At 40.1% G+C, this 16,867-nt stretch overlaps 1 protein-coding gene across 1 annotated transcript in view; it reads left to right on the forward strand.

Moving 5' to 3' along the window:
• Positions 1-16,867, forward strand: part of LOC140493413 (kelch domain-containing protein 3) — a 220,787-nt gene that overhangs the window by 128,954 nt on the left and 74,966 nt on the right. Inside the window, exon 13 of the mRNA XM_072591833.1 lies at positions 2,140-2,188. Coding sequence (XP_072447934.1) covers positions 2,140-2,188 — 49 coding nt within the window. The remainder of the gene's footprint in view (positions 1-2,139; positions 2,189-16,867) is intronic.

Below are 16,867 nucleotides of genomic sequence, written 5' to 3' on the forward strand. Positions count from 1 at the left end.
TAGATTACTTTGTGCACTTTTGGTCTTATTGCAGGAAAGATATTAGAGAGAGTGCAATGGAAGCTCAATAAACTTATTCCCAGAATGAATGGATTATTCTATTAAGAAAAATGGGGCAAACTGGGCCTGTACCTGCTAGAGTTTCAAAGAATGGGAGATGATCTCACTGAACCTTAGAAAATACCTAAAGATGTAGGCAAGATGATTCCCCTGTTGGGCAATCTAAAACCAAAGGCACAATTTTAAATAAAGAGGAATATTACTTAGTTTCAAGATGTGGAGAAATTATTTTGCTCGCAAGTTTGTGAACTTTTGGAATTCTGTACCACACAGGGCTGTGGTGGCTCAGCCACACTGTGTTTATGGAGGAGATTGGAAGATTTCTGATAACAGTGATTTACAGGTTCATGAGAATAGGGAGTGTAAAAGGCAGTGAAGTGTTTGATCAGCTATGATCATATTGAATGCAGGGCAAGCTCAAAAGCTTAAATGGGCCCATCCTGTTCCTTTGATTCAGCAAGATTCCCAACTTTGTGCCCTCATCTCTGGTAATATTGACTTCTGAGGTGGGATCTTCATTGCTGGGTGTTGGGTGCTGGCTGAACCATAACAGCTGACCCCAGAAAATGTTCAGAGGTAGCCAACTTCAGAATTGGGCTATCTAAAATGCCTGTCTTGATGCCAAGGTACTTCATTCCAAATGCAATAATCCACACACAACTAAATGCGCTACCCAGACCATGTCAGACGGCCCCAGATACCCACCATAACTCACCAAGCCTGCATGCCAGTGTGTATGCCCTTTTCCATTCCATATAGCCCTTCATACTCTCATGCAAGGTGTGGCACTTCCAGGTCCATTCACTCACTATACACTCTGCTGTGGGGTTGTTTAGCTCAGATGGCTGAATGGTCAGCTTGTGATGCAGAATGATGCTAACAGCGTGGGTTCACTTCCCACATTGGCTGAGGTTACCATGAAGGACTCTCCTTCTCAATCTCTCCCTTCATTTGAGGTGTGGTGACCCCCAGGTTAAGCCACCACCAGGTATCTTTCTCCATTGAGCCCTATAAGTTTGGGAGGATTATGCAAACTTATGTACTGTATAGAAGCAATTAATCCTATAGTGCTAGTAGTATGTATAAAAAAGCTCTTAAACAAGGAATCAATTGTGGCCTTCTATGATGTTAAATGCACTTCACTTAAAAAAAAGTTCTTTTCACTGTATGGTAATAACAGTATCAATTATTCTAACTGTTTAAAGTTTCAATACCTGAAACTGCAAGATACTTGAAACTACTTAAGTTTGTGTATACAATCATTGTGAAATTGATACAGAAAGTTCTCATTTAATATTTCCTTGTAAACATGGTAAATTATTGCTTTCATGGTTGTAAGTCATTGCAGTCTGTAAACTTGTTGAGCGTGGTGAGATCCATTATTTACATGGCCCAATTGGTGCCATCTTGGCATCTCCTCTCCTGCTGTGTGACTGTTGAACAAAAGGCTCCTCCCTGTGCCTTCTGATGTGTCACATCTGCCTGTGCTTTTAGACTTGCAATTTCTATCCATCCCCAACTCTCAGAAAGAGCTTGCTGCACTGCTAAATATGGTCTGCACCAGGAAGTCTTTAGAGTACTCATCAAGCTCCAGGTGACCGGTTGAGCAGTCACTTAATCCTGGCCATGTTGTAGCCACTGGTGACATCTTTGTGAGAGACAACTATGTCTCTTCTTGCTGGCTGCCACTACCTCCAGGATCCAGTCAAATCAGTTATTCATTTGTTTGCAACCTGAACAAGTCCACACCCTTAAAGGGATTTCTGAAAATTGCAAAACCTGAGAATGGGGTCAGGAATCCTGGATTTGGGACTGGCCTGCCATTTTCAAGGGCTCTTAAATCAACCTGACTTGGCAAAAGTCTGGCTCAAAAGTCTTCAATTGAATTTGATAGCAGGCTACCTTTGAGTCTTGGAACACTGTGTAAACATTGTTGTAATTTGTGCATTATTTTGGCTCCTCTGCACGATGAATTACACCTTATAATACTCTCTTAATCATTCTTGCTTTTGACCACACTAGCATTTTTATTGTTTATAATATTAGTCTGTGTGAAAACTGATTTTCTTTTAATTTCAGTGATGAAAGAGATTCTGTCAGAATTTGGAATCAATGAAGTTGGTTACAGGTTAGTACTTTTAATTTCACTTAAATTGCTTGCTGATTTATCAACTAAAGAATAAAAGCTCAATAAAAATAACTCACCTCCTTTGCACTTTATTACTCCTATTTTCTCCTCGCTGGGCCATAGTACTCCAAGTCGAAACTTTAATATATCAGAAAGTTCTGGAAAACGGAAGTAATCCCGTAGGGCCTTATACTCTCAGCTGTGCTATGTTGCTTAAAATAGCAATGAGCAGTAACTTGATGTCTTCCCTTAAGTGGGGAAAGAAAATTAAACAAAAAGGGTATTGATTTACTCTTTTGTATCACCTGGTCAAATAGAATAGCTGAATAGGGAAGATTAAAGTAAACCAGATTGGCATCATTGTACCAACTTCAATTTTACTGCAAAGCAGCAGACATGGCAGGCATTGTTTACTGTGTGTAAATTATGGTGAGAAGTGGGCCTTTTTGTCATTACTCTCAAGAACTTCATAGACTACCAAGGCAGTTCCATGCACTACTTTGGTTTCTATTCTGTGAGAATGACACTAAAGCAATGAATAAAATGCATGAAAATTTCACAAAACTGTCATCAGAAATGAAAGATTTTTGTAATCATGGAAGATTGGATAGGTTAGGGCATTTTTAAATTTGAAAAGAGAAAACTATAATTTCTTTAAAATTATAAATCACCTGGACAGATTAGATGATGATAATGAACTGCTTTTTTATGGGGGGGGTTGGGGAAACGAGAGGTGGTTTGCTCACTTAGGCAGAAGAAAGGTTAGCTGGAAATTGGTTTGCATTGAGAAAGTCTGTCACACAGCCATCATGCACTGCAGGGAGCAGCAAACTGCTTAATCACCCTGTGCCTTCTACACCCCCCCCCACCCCCACACTCAGGAAGATGACCTACCATGGACAGCTTGTGGGTCCATCACACTTAGCAATGCCAGAGCTGAGTAATGGGAGACCAGAGAAGTTAGGTCTTGAGGTCTCAGGCTGACAGTGATCCCAGAGCTGAGGGAGGGGTTGAGTTCAGTCAGCATGAAAGGAAGTTGGGGGTGGGGTTACATCGAAATGCCCCCACCTCCCCAAATTATGTGCCCCCTTCATGCCTTTTCTCATGCAGTCCTTTAAACTTAAACTACCAACATCAGCCCCATTTTTGCATGAACATGATATTACTCAGGTCAGTACATTTGTTAAGATCCTGAGTGAGCCTTGCTTATTATTATGCTACTGATTTCAGCACCTACCTACTTAGTATAATATATGGTGAGCAGAAAGATGTTGGCTAGTCATCTGACCCATTTTGTCATCTATGCCATCTTTCCACACACCAGGTGCATGTTAAATACAGCCCAAAGTCCAAATCTGGCAGTAATAAATACAATTAATATTAAATCCATTAAGGAAATCTCCTGTTATAGCAGAATGGTTATAATGTGATACTCACTACTGTTGGAAATGATCTTAAGGTCATAACAAACAAGAGCTGGAATAGGCCATTGGACTTGTGAGCCTGCTCCATCCTTCAATTAGATTAGGACTGATTTGATTGTAACCTTTATTCCACTTTCCTGTCTGACTATGTTTCCCATCCCACACACCCATTCTTTCTATCAAAGTTGACTACCTCATATTTTCTTCACATCACATTGCCTGACTAAACTATGGCTACTCATATAATCTATCTATTTATGTCCCTTTGCAAATTCTTTATGTCCTTCTCACAATTTTTTCCTATCTATTTATGTATCATAAGCAAATTTAGCTATCATACAGTTGGTTCCTTCAACCAAGTTATTAATACAGATTATAAATAAATAAAATCTTAGCATTGGTCCCTGTGGCATGCCATTAGTTACATGAGGTACAACTTCTCCGGTTGAAAATGATCCTGTTATCGTATTCTTTGTTTCCTGTTTGTTATGTAATCATCTATCCATGTTAGTGTATCACCTCCCAACATTTTATCTTTTGTAGTAACCTTTAATGTGGCAACAATCTGATGTTTTTTGGAAATCCAAATATACTACAATTTCTGGTTCCACTGTATCTAACCTGCTTGTTAAGTCATCAGAGAATTCTAGTACATTTGTCAAACATGATTTTTCTTTCACAAAGCTATATTGACTCTTGTTGCTTCCTTAATAATGGATTCTAACATTTTCTGGTGACAGATATCAGGCTAAACTGACCAAGAGTTTCCATGTCCAATCTTCAATAGAGATATTACATTTGCAGTTTTCCAAGCTACCATCATATTCCCAGAATTTAGGGAATTTGGAAGACTATAACCATTGCAATTTGCATTATCACTACAACTACTTCTTTTAAGATCCAAGTATGCAAGCCTCAGGTCCAGGGAATTTGTCACATCACATCAGTTTTCTCAGTACTTTTTTTTCCAGTGGTAAGCATTATTCTAAGTTCCTCCCTCACATTTGCCTTATCATTTTCTGCTATTCCTGAGATACTTTTTAAATGTATTTTACTGAGAAGACAGACATAAAATATTTGTCCAAATTTCTGCCATTTCCTGTTTGTATTATTGTTGTCCTAGTCTCAACCTCTAAGGGAACAATTCTTTCTTTAGACTTTTTCTTTTATATAGTTTTTAATGGCTTTTACTGTTTGCTTTGTATTTCTTGCTAACTTCAGATCATATGTAATTTCTCTATTATTTATATCATAATTTCTCTACTATTTATCATTACTTATATTTTTAGTCATTAGCAACCTATGCTGGTTTCTAAAGATTTCCCAACGTTTTTACATCATTAAGTTCTTTGGTTAGCCACAGATAGTGCAACTAGCTTGGATGTGTACGTGATAGAAAAGTGTTCAGAAAAATATACTGAACAGCTGAGATGAGATAGAAAGAATAGAGGAAGGTTGATGTGAAATATAAATATCAGCGCAGATTAGATTAAATTAATGGCCTGTTTCTGTGTTGCATGTTCTATATGATGTAATTCTATGTAGTTAGTGGTTATCCTCAGGAGAGGGTCCATTGTGCTGTATCATTGGACAGATGTCTTAAAGGCATATTATTCTCTGTACATTCAGGAGGTAGTCAACTATGTATACAATTTAACCGTAATCTAAATAAACATTTAACCCAGACTGCATATGTAAATTTAAGACAATATATTAATATGCATTGATAATTGTTAATAAACTTCGAGATATCTGACTCAATATAAGCCAGTCTCTCTGTGGTATATCTTTGTGGACCAATGTATAGAAAACCACAAAGCAAACACTATCTACAAAAAAAAGTGAAAAGTGTTTAAGTCGCCATATCATGACACTGTATTACTAACAGATGGCATAGATAAGAAAAAAAAATTAAGACAAAGTCCATCTTAGTTCAATTAATGGTTCCTGGGTTCGGGAAAAGACAGTACCATTGTACAAAGCTGATGAAGCTGCCGCTGAAGAACAAAACTGCCACGCTGAGCCATTGGCGTACTGGACTGAAAGCTGTTACTGAAGCAGCCCATCTGTGCTGGGCCACTGGAATCCCATGCCGCAAGATTCTGCACAAGCTGCCCAAAGTACCAATCTCATCGCTGAAGCTGGACATCCTTTTTGCTAGATTCTTGAGTTACTAGACTTTGCAGAATCCCGAAGCCTCACCAATTCAGTTATTGCCGTCGCAGAAACCATCCAAAGGAATCCCGGGCCATTGGATGCCTGGCCTAAACCACCCCTTTGCCAAGGCTGGTACTAACCTGGACCAGTGCAATCTGAGCCGTGCCACTGAAGATACCAAAGCTGACCATCAGCAGATGCGGTCACAATGGCCATGAGGAACCACTATCACGGCCACAGCAGCTTCCCAAATCATTCCTCCTCCACCGAAGTCAGGGACAAATATAGGATAAGAGAGTAGGGGAATATGTCGGGATGGGTTACTCTTCGGAGTGTCAGTGTGGACTTGTTGGGCCCAAGGGCCTGTTTCCATACTGTGGTGATTCTATTCTTAAAGAAGATCAAAAGTTCAAAATAATAAATGGGGAAACAAAAGGAGAATGTGGCTGGCCAGGAAATCAGAAGCCAATGTGCTTCAAAAGCCCAAACACTTCCTACCCTACTGCTGCAATCTTAGATGCCATTTAAAACTGGGCGGCTTGTTTTAAACTTGCAATCTTTAAAACAGCAATAAGAGAAGAAAAGAGAGAGGCCAACAGAAGCAGAAAGATAACAAAAACTTTACATTGCAGCACAGAGCACATGCTCTGTTTCTGTTGGCAACTCAAATGCACAGGAGAAGCACAGGAAGGATAGAAAGCAAAATCTGTACATGCACTGTCATTCAAGTGACAGTCTATCTAAATTCTAACAATTTAATGAGAGAATAAATCTTCACTGCATAGAATACAGATGTGGACAAAGAAAGACAGACTATCAAATTCAGTGTTGGTTTCTGGAGAAAACATGGAGTCATAGTGTCATGGAAATGTACAGCATGGAAACAGACCCTTCAGTCCAATTCATCCATGCTGACCAGATATCCTAAATCCATATCCCTCTAAACCCTTCCTATTCATATACTCATCCAGATGCCTTTTAAATGCTGTAATTGTACCACTTCCTCTGACAGCTCATTCCAAACACACACCGCCCATTATGTGAAAAAATTGCCCCTTAGGTCCCTTTTAAATCTTTCCCCTCTCACCCTAAACCTATGCCCTCTTGTTCTGGACTCTCCCAACCCAGGTAAAAGAACTTATCTGTTTACCCTATCCATGCCCCAACTTTAGAATTTTGAGTCCCTCTTTGTGTATCTGACAGGTTTACTCATCTTCAGCTTATTATTTCAGGAGACCTTTATCGTAACTTTTCGCAGTTAGTTTGAAAGTAAAATCTAAGAAGTAACAATATTTTTACCCCAAAATACTCTATCTTGGGCGCTTTGCTAGCCTGGTGATAAGTAAGTTCAAACTGGAGAAGAATGCCCTGGCCTCAGACAGGAAGAGAACCACGTGGGTTCCTTGGTCTAGCTTGAGATTTGGCCAAGGCTTTGCACAGTTTGTTGTTCCACTCCACAATTTGCTTTGGAAATCAGCAAATACTGCAGGAGTCATTGGGAAAGGATTTACAAGGTGTGATACTGAGCATCACAAGGCGTTTTAACCCTAGCATGTGAAGTATCCTTTTATACCTTCAAGTTGAACCTGTCTCATCACCTGTTCTTAGCTATCAAGATTCCCACCTCCCTTTTACTCAGAACCTGACAACAATTTCCTTGGCTTAAGGAGTGATGCTGTATCAGGTTCAAGGGCAGAAGAGAGTGGTTATTGCTTATGTCTGTCCTTCTGAAGCTAAATGACAGGAATATGGAAAATTACCCCAATGGCACTGTCATACGTTGAACCACCCTCTATCATCAATTAGTTTGTGCGAATAATTCAAGCTTAGACTGTATAACAAGAGATGTGAAACATTGAGTCAAGAGGAAGAAAGAAGCTTACTTAAGGTTAAGGAAGCAGTGTCAGACAGGGCTCTAGAGGCTTACAAGGTAGCCAGGATGGAACTGAAGAATGGACTTAGAAGATCTAGAAGGGGTCATGAAAAAGCCTTGGCAGGTCAAATTAAGGAAAACCCCAATGTATTCGACACTTAGGTGAGGATAAAGAGGATGGATAGAGTGAGGGTACAGGATACCAATCAGGGATAGTGGAGTCACAGGATGAAGAGGAGGTCCTTAATAAATACTTTGCTTCAAGAGATCTTTGCATCCTCACTGTCCACTGGAGTAGTACCAGATGATTGGAGGGTGGTGAATGTTATTCTCTTGTTCAAGAAAGGGAATAGGGATAACTGGGGATTACAGACCAGTCAGTCTTATGTTGATAGTGGGCAAATTATTGGAGAGGATTCTGAGAGACAGGATTTATGATTATTTGGAAAAGCATAGTTTGATTAGAGATAGTCAGCATGGCTTTGTGAGGGGTAGGTAATGCCTCACCAGCCTTATTGAATTCTTTGAGGATGTAACAAAACATATCGGTGAAGCAGTGGATGTGGTGTATATGGATTTCACAAAAGCTTTTGATAAGGTTCTCCACATTAGGCTCATCCAGAAAGTAAGGAGGTATGGATTACTGTGAAATTTGGCTGAATTGATTCAGAATTGGCTACAGTATTCAACCTGGACCAGTGATATTCTGCAGGGACCTGTTCTGGGACCTCTGCTCTTTGACACTTTTGTTTTAAATATATTTTTATTGAAAATAGATGTTTTAATATTACAACAAATACAAAACAATTCCATTCAAAACAATACAAAGAAAGAACACAAACATTTTAAAAACCTTAACCACCCTCATGTACAAATGTATAAATATATATAAAAATTTTTAAAAACCCAACCAACTACTTAACTAAATAAATAATAACTAACAACAAACTAATAAATAATAATAATACAACTCAGCAAAACAAAACACTAACTCTCTGATATCAAGAACATTAATTTTCACATATTCATACGTTCGCAGTTCCTCTTCTTTGGATATTGGACTCATAACTGTTATGGCTATATAAAAGCCCTTATTAGTATGGCCGACAAATCTGTCTCCAGGTAGTCCAAAAAGGGCTGCCATGTCTTATAGATATTCTCAGTTTTGTGGTCTATCATTCTTGTAAGAAAATCCAAGGGGATCTGCTCCATAACAATTTTACACCAACTCGACAGGCCTGGGAATTTTCGCACACTCAACCTAACAAGATATTCTTTCTTGCGTAGAAAGTGAGCATGTTGAAAAGATTTTTCTTATGCGCATCTACAGGGAATACACTGGGCAGGCCAAGAAGAAAAGAGATTGAGTCCTTCTCCACCCTTACACCCAAAATCCTCTCCATTGCACCTGCTACAGCGCTCCAGAGGACAGAGACAATGGGTAAGAGTGCCCGTACTACTGTTATACTTGGGGCATATTGAAGATACCCCTGGTTTAAATTTTGACAAATGATCCAGAGCCAAGTGGACCCTGTGGAGAATCTTCAAGTGTAAAGCATGAGTCCTATTGCAAATTGATATCTTTCTTGCATTTTCCCAAATATTTTCCCATGCCTCTGAGGAGACCTCAATGCCTAGCTCTCTCTCCACACCCTGCAAAGCTGATCGAACTCACTGAGGTGTTGCCCCCCCCCCCCCCCCCCACAATTGATGATATAGAGTGCTGACAGAAATTGTACTCTTAGCACTGAGCACCTTCTTCTCTATGTCGAATTTATTGGGATCAGTCAAAAGTGTAGATTTTTTTGAATAAAATCCCTAACTTGAAAAAAGCAGAAGAGGTGGCTGCTAGATAGCTCATATTCCATGCTAACTGGTTAAAAGACATCATTGTGTCTCCCTCAAATAAATCACCGATGCAAGACACACCCCAGCTGCCCAATGTTTGAATCCTGAATCCATCATCCCCAGTTGAAAACCTGGCATAATCACTATAGATGTAAGAAAAGATGTTTTGCCATTATTGCCTTCCCTTTGCCAAATTGCCCTGCATGCTTTAACAGTATTGATAACCATTGGGTTATGGCAATATTCCTTAACTGTTCTCATTTTGTCCAAAAACAGCAAGCTAATAAGGGGGCACTTCGCCTGAGAGGTTTCAATCTCTAACCATATTGAAAGAGGGTCCCCACAAGTCCAATCACTCACGTAAGACCAAAACAAGCTTAGCTGATAGTTTTTAGTGTCCGGGAGATTCACTCCCCTCAGTTTGTGAGGCAGTTGCAGTTTAGCTAATTTAATAAGGGGTCACGTACGATGCCAAATTAAAGACCACTTGGTCTCCTGAACACTAGCTTATCGAAAATCCGGGGCAGCATTCATATAGGGTACAACAAACAGGGGAGAATATTCATCTTAATAAGAGCTATCCAACCTAACCATGAGACCAGAAGTGCCTCCCATCTTTGAAGGTCTTGTTTGATTTTGTCAAATAATTGAACAAAATTAGCTTTAAACAACCAATCAAAAACTGGAGTGACGAATATGCCCAAATACATAAACCCGCATCTCCCCGTGACCACTTAAATAGGAATCGGGATTCGCCCTCAAGACCTAGCACCTTCAAAAAATCACCCATAGGCATAGCTTCTGAATTTGCAAAATTAATCTTGTACCCCAAAAAGCTGCCAAACAAGCTAATGCATTGTAACGGATGAAGCACCAAAACTGCAGGATTTAATTTTTAAAATGAGGACATCGTCCATGTACAATGAAATTTTAAATAATTTTGACCTTACTTCTGCAGCCGATATATTGGGATCCCTACAAATGGCCTCCACCAATGTTCAATCACCAATGTAAAAAGCAATGGTGAAAGGGGACAGCCCTGTCGGCTGCCCCTAAAATCTTTTAGATTGCTTGGTCGTACCCCATTAGTGATGACCACAGCGAGAGGATCATTGTAGAGAACCTTTACCTTTACCATCTTATAAAGGCTTTGCCCAAGCCAAACTGGTCTAGAGTATCAAAAAGACATGGCCACTCAACTCAGTCAAATGCCTTCTCTGCATCTAGAGAGGTCACCAATTCCTGTATTGACTGTTGTTGACACCCTTGAATTATATTAAGCAGCCACCCAACATTATTGGAGGATCTGCGACCCATTATGAAGCCTGTCTGGTCCACTTTAACAATAGAAGATAACAGTTTCCAGCTTTAATCCTCTTAGAGAGGATTTTAAAGTCAACATTAAAGAGTGAAATGGGCCTGTAAGAAACACAGTTTTCCAGGACCTTTCCATTTTTAAGAATAAGTGAAATATTAGCCTCTCTTGAACATGTTGAGCTTCAGGCCTGACAATCTGTTTATAAGTTCCTTATAGAACTCACTGATAAGTCCATCAGGACTGGGCACCTCTCCACTCTGAAGCTGCTGCACCTCTTGCTCTGATAAGGGGCCATTGAGAAAAGACTGGTGTTCACGGGCCACAGCCGGAAGCTCCAGATTCTTGAAAAAGGATTCCACCTTGGCCTGCCCCTCCTCACAGCCCTCAGATTGATACAATTCAGAGTAAAATCTCTGAAATGCCACATTAATCTTTTTAGAATTGCTTACAGGTTCCCAGCACCTTCCCTAATCGATGTAATGGCTTGAGGGGCACTCTTTTTCCTGGCGAGATATGCTAGGTACTTGCCCCGTTTGTAACCATGCTCATATAACCTTTGTTTTGTGAAAGTAAGCTCCTTCTTTTCTGTCTGTGTGAGCACAGAATTCAATGCAGATCACAGTGCCGTAATCCTCTGTAGTTTGGCCAACAAAGACCTGTCAAAGTAAGCCTTCTTGGCTGCCTTCAACCGTGCTTTGAGGAGACGTTGCTGCTTGCCCTTCTGCCGCTTCCTATTGGCAGAGTGGGAAATAACTAACCCCCAGCATAGGCTTTGGCGGTTTCTCAAAGGACAGACAGGCTACTAACCTAGCCTGAATTAATGTCTAGGAACGCCCTAAATTCTTTGGAGAAGTACTCCACAAACATATTATCCTTCAGGATCAAGGGATGCATTTGCCTGTGCCTTGGCTCCACTATCTCGTCCTTAAACTTCACCAACAGGTACACTGGAGGGTGATCAGAGTTGGTAATATTACCAACCATACAAGATGTCACTAAGTCCAGGGTTGCCACGGGGGTCAGAAAAAAATCAATCCTAGTGTGATATCTGTGTGAATTAGAAAAAATCGTAAAATCCCTGCCGATAGGGTGGAGAAGCCTCCAGACGTACCAACCCTACCTCCACACACAGATCCACTAATTGTTTAGTTTGTACAGAGGGTATAGGGAGGCCTTTGTGCAACCTGTCTACCGTGGGATCCATAAGACAATTAAAATCTCCCCCTAGAATGATATGCCAGGACTCAAAACTGATCAATTTAGAGAACATATCTACCAGATATTTGAGGGGATGTGCCAGAGGGCAGTAAACATTTAAAACACCATACTCTTCCCCGTTTATTAGGGCTTTGAGGATTACAAACCTCCTGCATGTGTCTTTAACACATCAAGTAACTTAAATGGGAAATTCCTCCTAAACAATATAGCCACTCCCCTACTTCTGGTATTAAAAAATGAAAAGTAAACCCGATCAAATGCTCCCTATCATCCAAGTGTGTCTCCTGTAACAAAGTAATATCCACCTTCTCCTTTCTAAGAGTCAGAAGTACCTTTTTCTTCTTAATTGGTGAGTGACTCCCCTTGATTTTCCAGGTATATTATTTAATCAAGTCATTAGCCATAAACTTCTGCAGTAATATTTAGTTTACAGAGACGGGAACCTCGAATTACAAATCACCGAGCCTTACTGTCGCAAGATCCATTGTATATAAAAACTACATAAACTAAACCCACTAAAGTTAACAAACCTACAAAGCTTTCAAAGACTATATACAATAAAAACCAAAAAACAAACCAAATATAAAGCACCAATCACTCTAAACTGGGAAATTCACCCCCTGCCCAAAGAGGGCATCGACACATCCCAAAACCCAACTTGCCATCCCACTACCAATGCAGCAGCCAGAGCATACCTGAACCGGGCATAAGTTGGCATCTAGCCACCCCAACCATTTTCTCTCCTCCTAGCTAGAACCAAACCATAAACACAAGCAGCAAAGAAATACACCATGGAATAATAATGTGAACAAAGAAATTTTGAAAAAGATTAAGTACTCCACCCATCCTTTGGTATAACTTAACTTAGAAATTGAAAGTAAACATCCCAGCCACCCCTAAGCATAGTTTAGACCAAACTATTACCAATGAAAAATAGGAAAAGAAAGCCCCGACCAGACTTCCTCTTTTTTTTGAAGAAAAGTAGAGACATACACAAACAATACTACTATTTGTACATACTAAATTGTTCAGATTAAGTTAATTTGTCCACAAAGTCCCTTGCCTTCTCCAGTTTGTCAAAGAGATGTACAGATCCATCTAAGGTGATACAAAGCACCGCCGGATACCTCAAAGAGTACCTCCCAGGTTGCCTCAGTACAGCATTGTGGAGGAACAGAGGGGTCTTGGAGGTAGGATATTGAACCCGAGGATTCTGCAGGCTGGGCCGAACCTACCTGCTCCCTTCTTCAGCATCCCTGGACAGTGAAAACCAAGGTAAGTTGTTCTTTAACAGTTTCCTGGGACTCCACAACCTTTCCAGAGCCCCAGGATATTGCAGTAATCCACGTAGGGTGGATTAGGACTTCGTCCCACTTGTGATGTGGTGCGGAGCTCTGCAACATGATCTTTCTATATCGTCACCATCGTGGATCCCTCTTTGTCACTTTTTAAAGTGACTTGGATGTGTAAGTGGAAGGGTGGGTTAGTAAGTTTGCTGATGACACGAAAGGTTGGTGGAGTGGTGGATAGTATGGAGGGCTGTTGTAGGTTTCACCTGGACATTGACATGATGCAGAGCTGGGCTGATAAGTGGCAGATGGAGTTCAGCCTGGAAAAGTGTGAAGTGATTCATTTTGGAAGGTAGAATTTGAATGCGGATTACTGGATTAAAGGCAGGATTCTTGACATTGTGGAGGAACAGAGGGGTCTTGGAGTCCACGTCCATAGATCCCTCAAAGTTGCCATCCAAGTTGATAGGGTTGTAAAGAAGGTGTATGGTGTATTGGTTTTCATTAGCAGGGTGATTGAGTTTAGAGTTGCAAGGTTACTCTGCAGCTCTATAGACCCCTGGTTAGACCCACACTTGGAATATTGTGCTCAGTTCTGGTTGTCTCATTATAGGAAGGATGTGGAAGCTTTCAAGAGGGTGCAGAGGAGGTTTACCAGGATGGACTGGACTGGAGGGCATGTCTTATGAAGAAAGATTGAGGGAACTAGGGTTTTTCTCATTGGAGTGAAGATGGATGAGAGGTGGCTTGATCGAGGTGTGCAAGATAATGAAAGGCATAGATAGAGTGGATAGGCATAGACTTTTTCCCAGGGTGGAAAAAGCTATCATCAGGGAATATAATTTTAAGGTGATTGGAGGAAAGATTAGGGGAGATGTTAGAGGTAGGTTCTTTGTACAGAGAGTGCTGGGTATGTGGAATGCACGCTAGCAATGGTAGTAGTGTCAGATACATGAAGGACATTTAAGTGACTCTTGACAGGCACATGATAGTAAAATGAAGGGCTAGTCTGAACTTAGAGAAGGATAAAAGGTTGGCACAATATGGAGGGACGAAGGGCCTGTACTGTACTGTTCTATGTTCTATGAACACCATTCTTCCTGAGAATAAACAAAAGCAGCGCTGAGTGTCTTCTGGAGCTGTTTTATCCTTATAAGGGCACTCCACAATCATCCACTGGCTATTTTCCATATGATCTTTTCTTTGGACAAACTCCAGTACATCCGATTTTATCCAAGTACTTTCAGATTTCCAGCTTCTATGAGTCTTTTGCTATATTTTACCTCAGTATTCACTGTCAAACATCTCTTTGGGCTCATCACATCCTTTACTGGAAATGGCCAAGTCAATAGTTACATTGTTGATTATTATAAGAGGCTCATATGAGGGAAAGGAAGCCCACGGTTACAAGGATCAGACTGATGACAATTTCCTCAACCAGAAGTAAATCAGAAGCATAATTCCAAGTAAATACTGTGTTTTCTGTGTTTCACCTTATTTCCCTTATGCGTGAAATGACCAGATGCCAGTGGAAGAAAGAACCTGCTTCATGATCTTTGGGCCACTCACATGTTCAAATCTCATGATACATTAAGAATGAAAGAAAACTAAAGTTTCGAAAGCAGCAAATGCTCTCGCTGTTCAAAGAGCTATGCCTAGATGGAGAATATTATTGAGTAAGTTGCTTCCCCTAGCATTTGCTTTTTATTTATATCAATAGCTTACATTTTGAAGCTATATGACAATAATAACTATATTTTTTCAAATTAATTCACTGTCTATTAAGCAAGGAGACCAAATCCAGGCCCATGGCTGAGCACGAAGTGTGAGCTATTCCAAAAATGATCTACCTTTATTGACTTGAGACTATAAATTGAACTTGATTGGTTTTTTGGCTTTATAGTCTGTGTTTTGGTTTATTTTCTGCATTTTAAGATAGTGCTAGGGAATGGCAACACACTAGCAATACTTTTTGCTGTATTTATGATAAATACACATGACAATAAATAAATCAAACTTTTGGCATCCTTTGAAACATAAATGCATGTTCATTTTTGACCTTTTTAAAAATCATCACACATAACAAGCTTGTTCTTTTATGGAATTGATTTGTATTATTACTAGTTTAATTTAAGATTTAGATTTAATACCCTACAGTGTGGAAACAGGCCCTTCAGCCCAACAAATTCATACTGACCCTCTGAAGAGTAACCCACCCAGACCCATTTCTCTCTGACTAACGCACCTAACACTATAGGCAATTTAGCATAGCCAATTCATCTGGCCTGCACCCGGAGGAAGCCTACACAGTCACAGGGAGAATGTGCAAACTCTACATAGACAGTCACCTGAGGCAGTCATCGTACCTGGGTCCCTGGTGCTGTGAGGCAGCAGTGTTAACTACTGAGCCACCGTGCTGCCCACAATAGTTGTATTATGTTATTACATGTTAGTATAATAGATGAATCAATGTCAAGCAGAAATTGATGTATAGCAGTGCGACGTGATTTATTTTAGTAGGAAGAAAGCAGAAAGATGATATCAAATGAAGGTTGCAGTTTTAGAAGGCAGATGAGACTTGGTTTTTTCACGCACGAATGAATGAAAATATCAGGAGAAGTTGAAAGAGATTAAGGATGCTGGGCTTTAATATTAAAAGTACAGCACATAAGAGCAAGGAAGTTACTTTAAACTTTGAATAAAACACTGACTCAGTGTACCCCTTTAGAAAGGATGTGAAGGCATTTGAGAGGTGGCAGAACAGATTTTTGAGAATTATTCCTGAGATTGGGAAGTTAATTGACAAATCAGGAGTTGTGAACCAATGCTCTCTGTTTATATGGATGAGTGTGGCTCCAACAACACTGGAGAATCTTGAGGTATGTTTGATTGATACCTGACTTAACACCTTAAACATTCACTCCTCCACCAGCAACACATGGTGGCAGCAATGTGTACTGTGTACAAACTTCAACGCAGCACCTCACCAAGGCTCCTTCACCAGCACCTAGCAATTTCTACTCCCCAGAAGGGCAAGTTCAGCACATGTTCAACAACATCTGCAAAGTCCTCTTCAAACCACACACCCTCCTGACACGGAAGCTATATCACCATTCCTTCACTATGACAGGATCAAAATCTTGGAAATCCATTCCTAACAGAACCATAACAGATCAGATTTAAAGGATACAAGAAAATGGCTCATCAACACCTTTTCAAGGACAATTAAAGATGGGTAACAAATATTGATACCCATTCCCAATCGAAGTATAAAATAAAGCTTACATCAATACATTGTAGAAGTTCACTTCTGAAGAAGAGTCACATTGAACACGTTAATTCTACTTCTCTCTCCTGAACCCATGGAGTATTTCCAGTACCTTTTAGTATCATGATTAATTTCATCCCCAGTACTTTGCTTTTATCTTATTAGAGAATTTGTGATTTTTCTCATCAGACAAAATAAGGCTCAGAGGAGATTCAATTGAGATAGTTAAAATGACAAAGATGTGGATAGACTAGATAAGAGAAAGTGTTCCCATTTATGGATGG

The sequence above is a fragment of the Chiloscyllium punctatum genome, chromosome 2, assembly GCF_047496795.1.
Source record: "Chiloscyllium punctatum isolate Juve2018m chromosome 2, sChiPun1.3, whole genome shotgun sequence".
Lineage (NCBI taxonomy): Eukaryota > Metazoa > Chordata > Chondrichthyes > Orectolobiformes > Hemiscylliidae > Chiloscyllium > Chiloscyllium punctatum.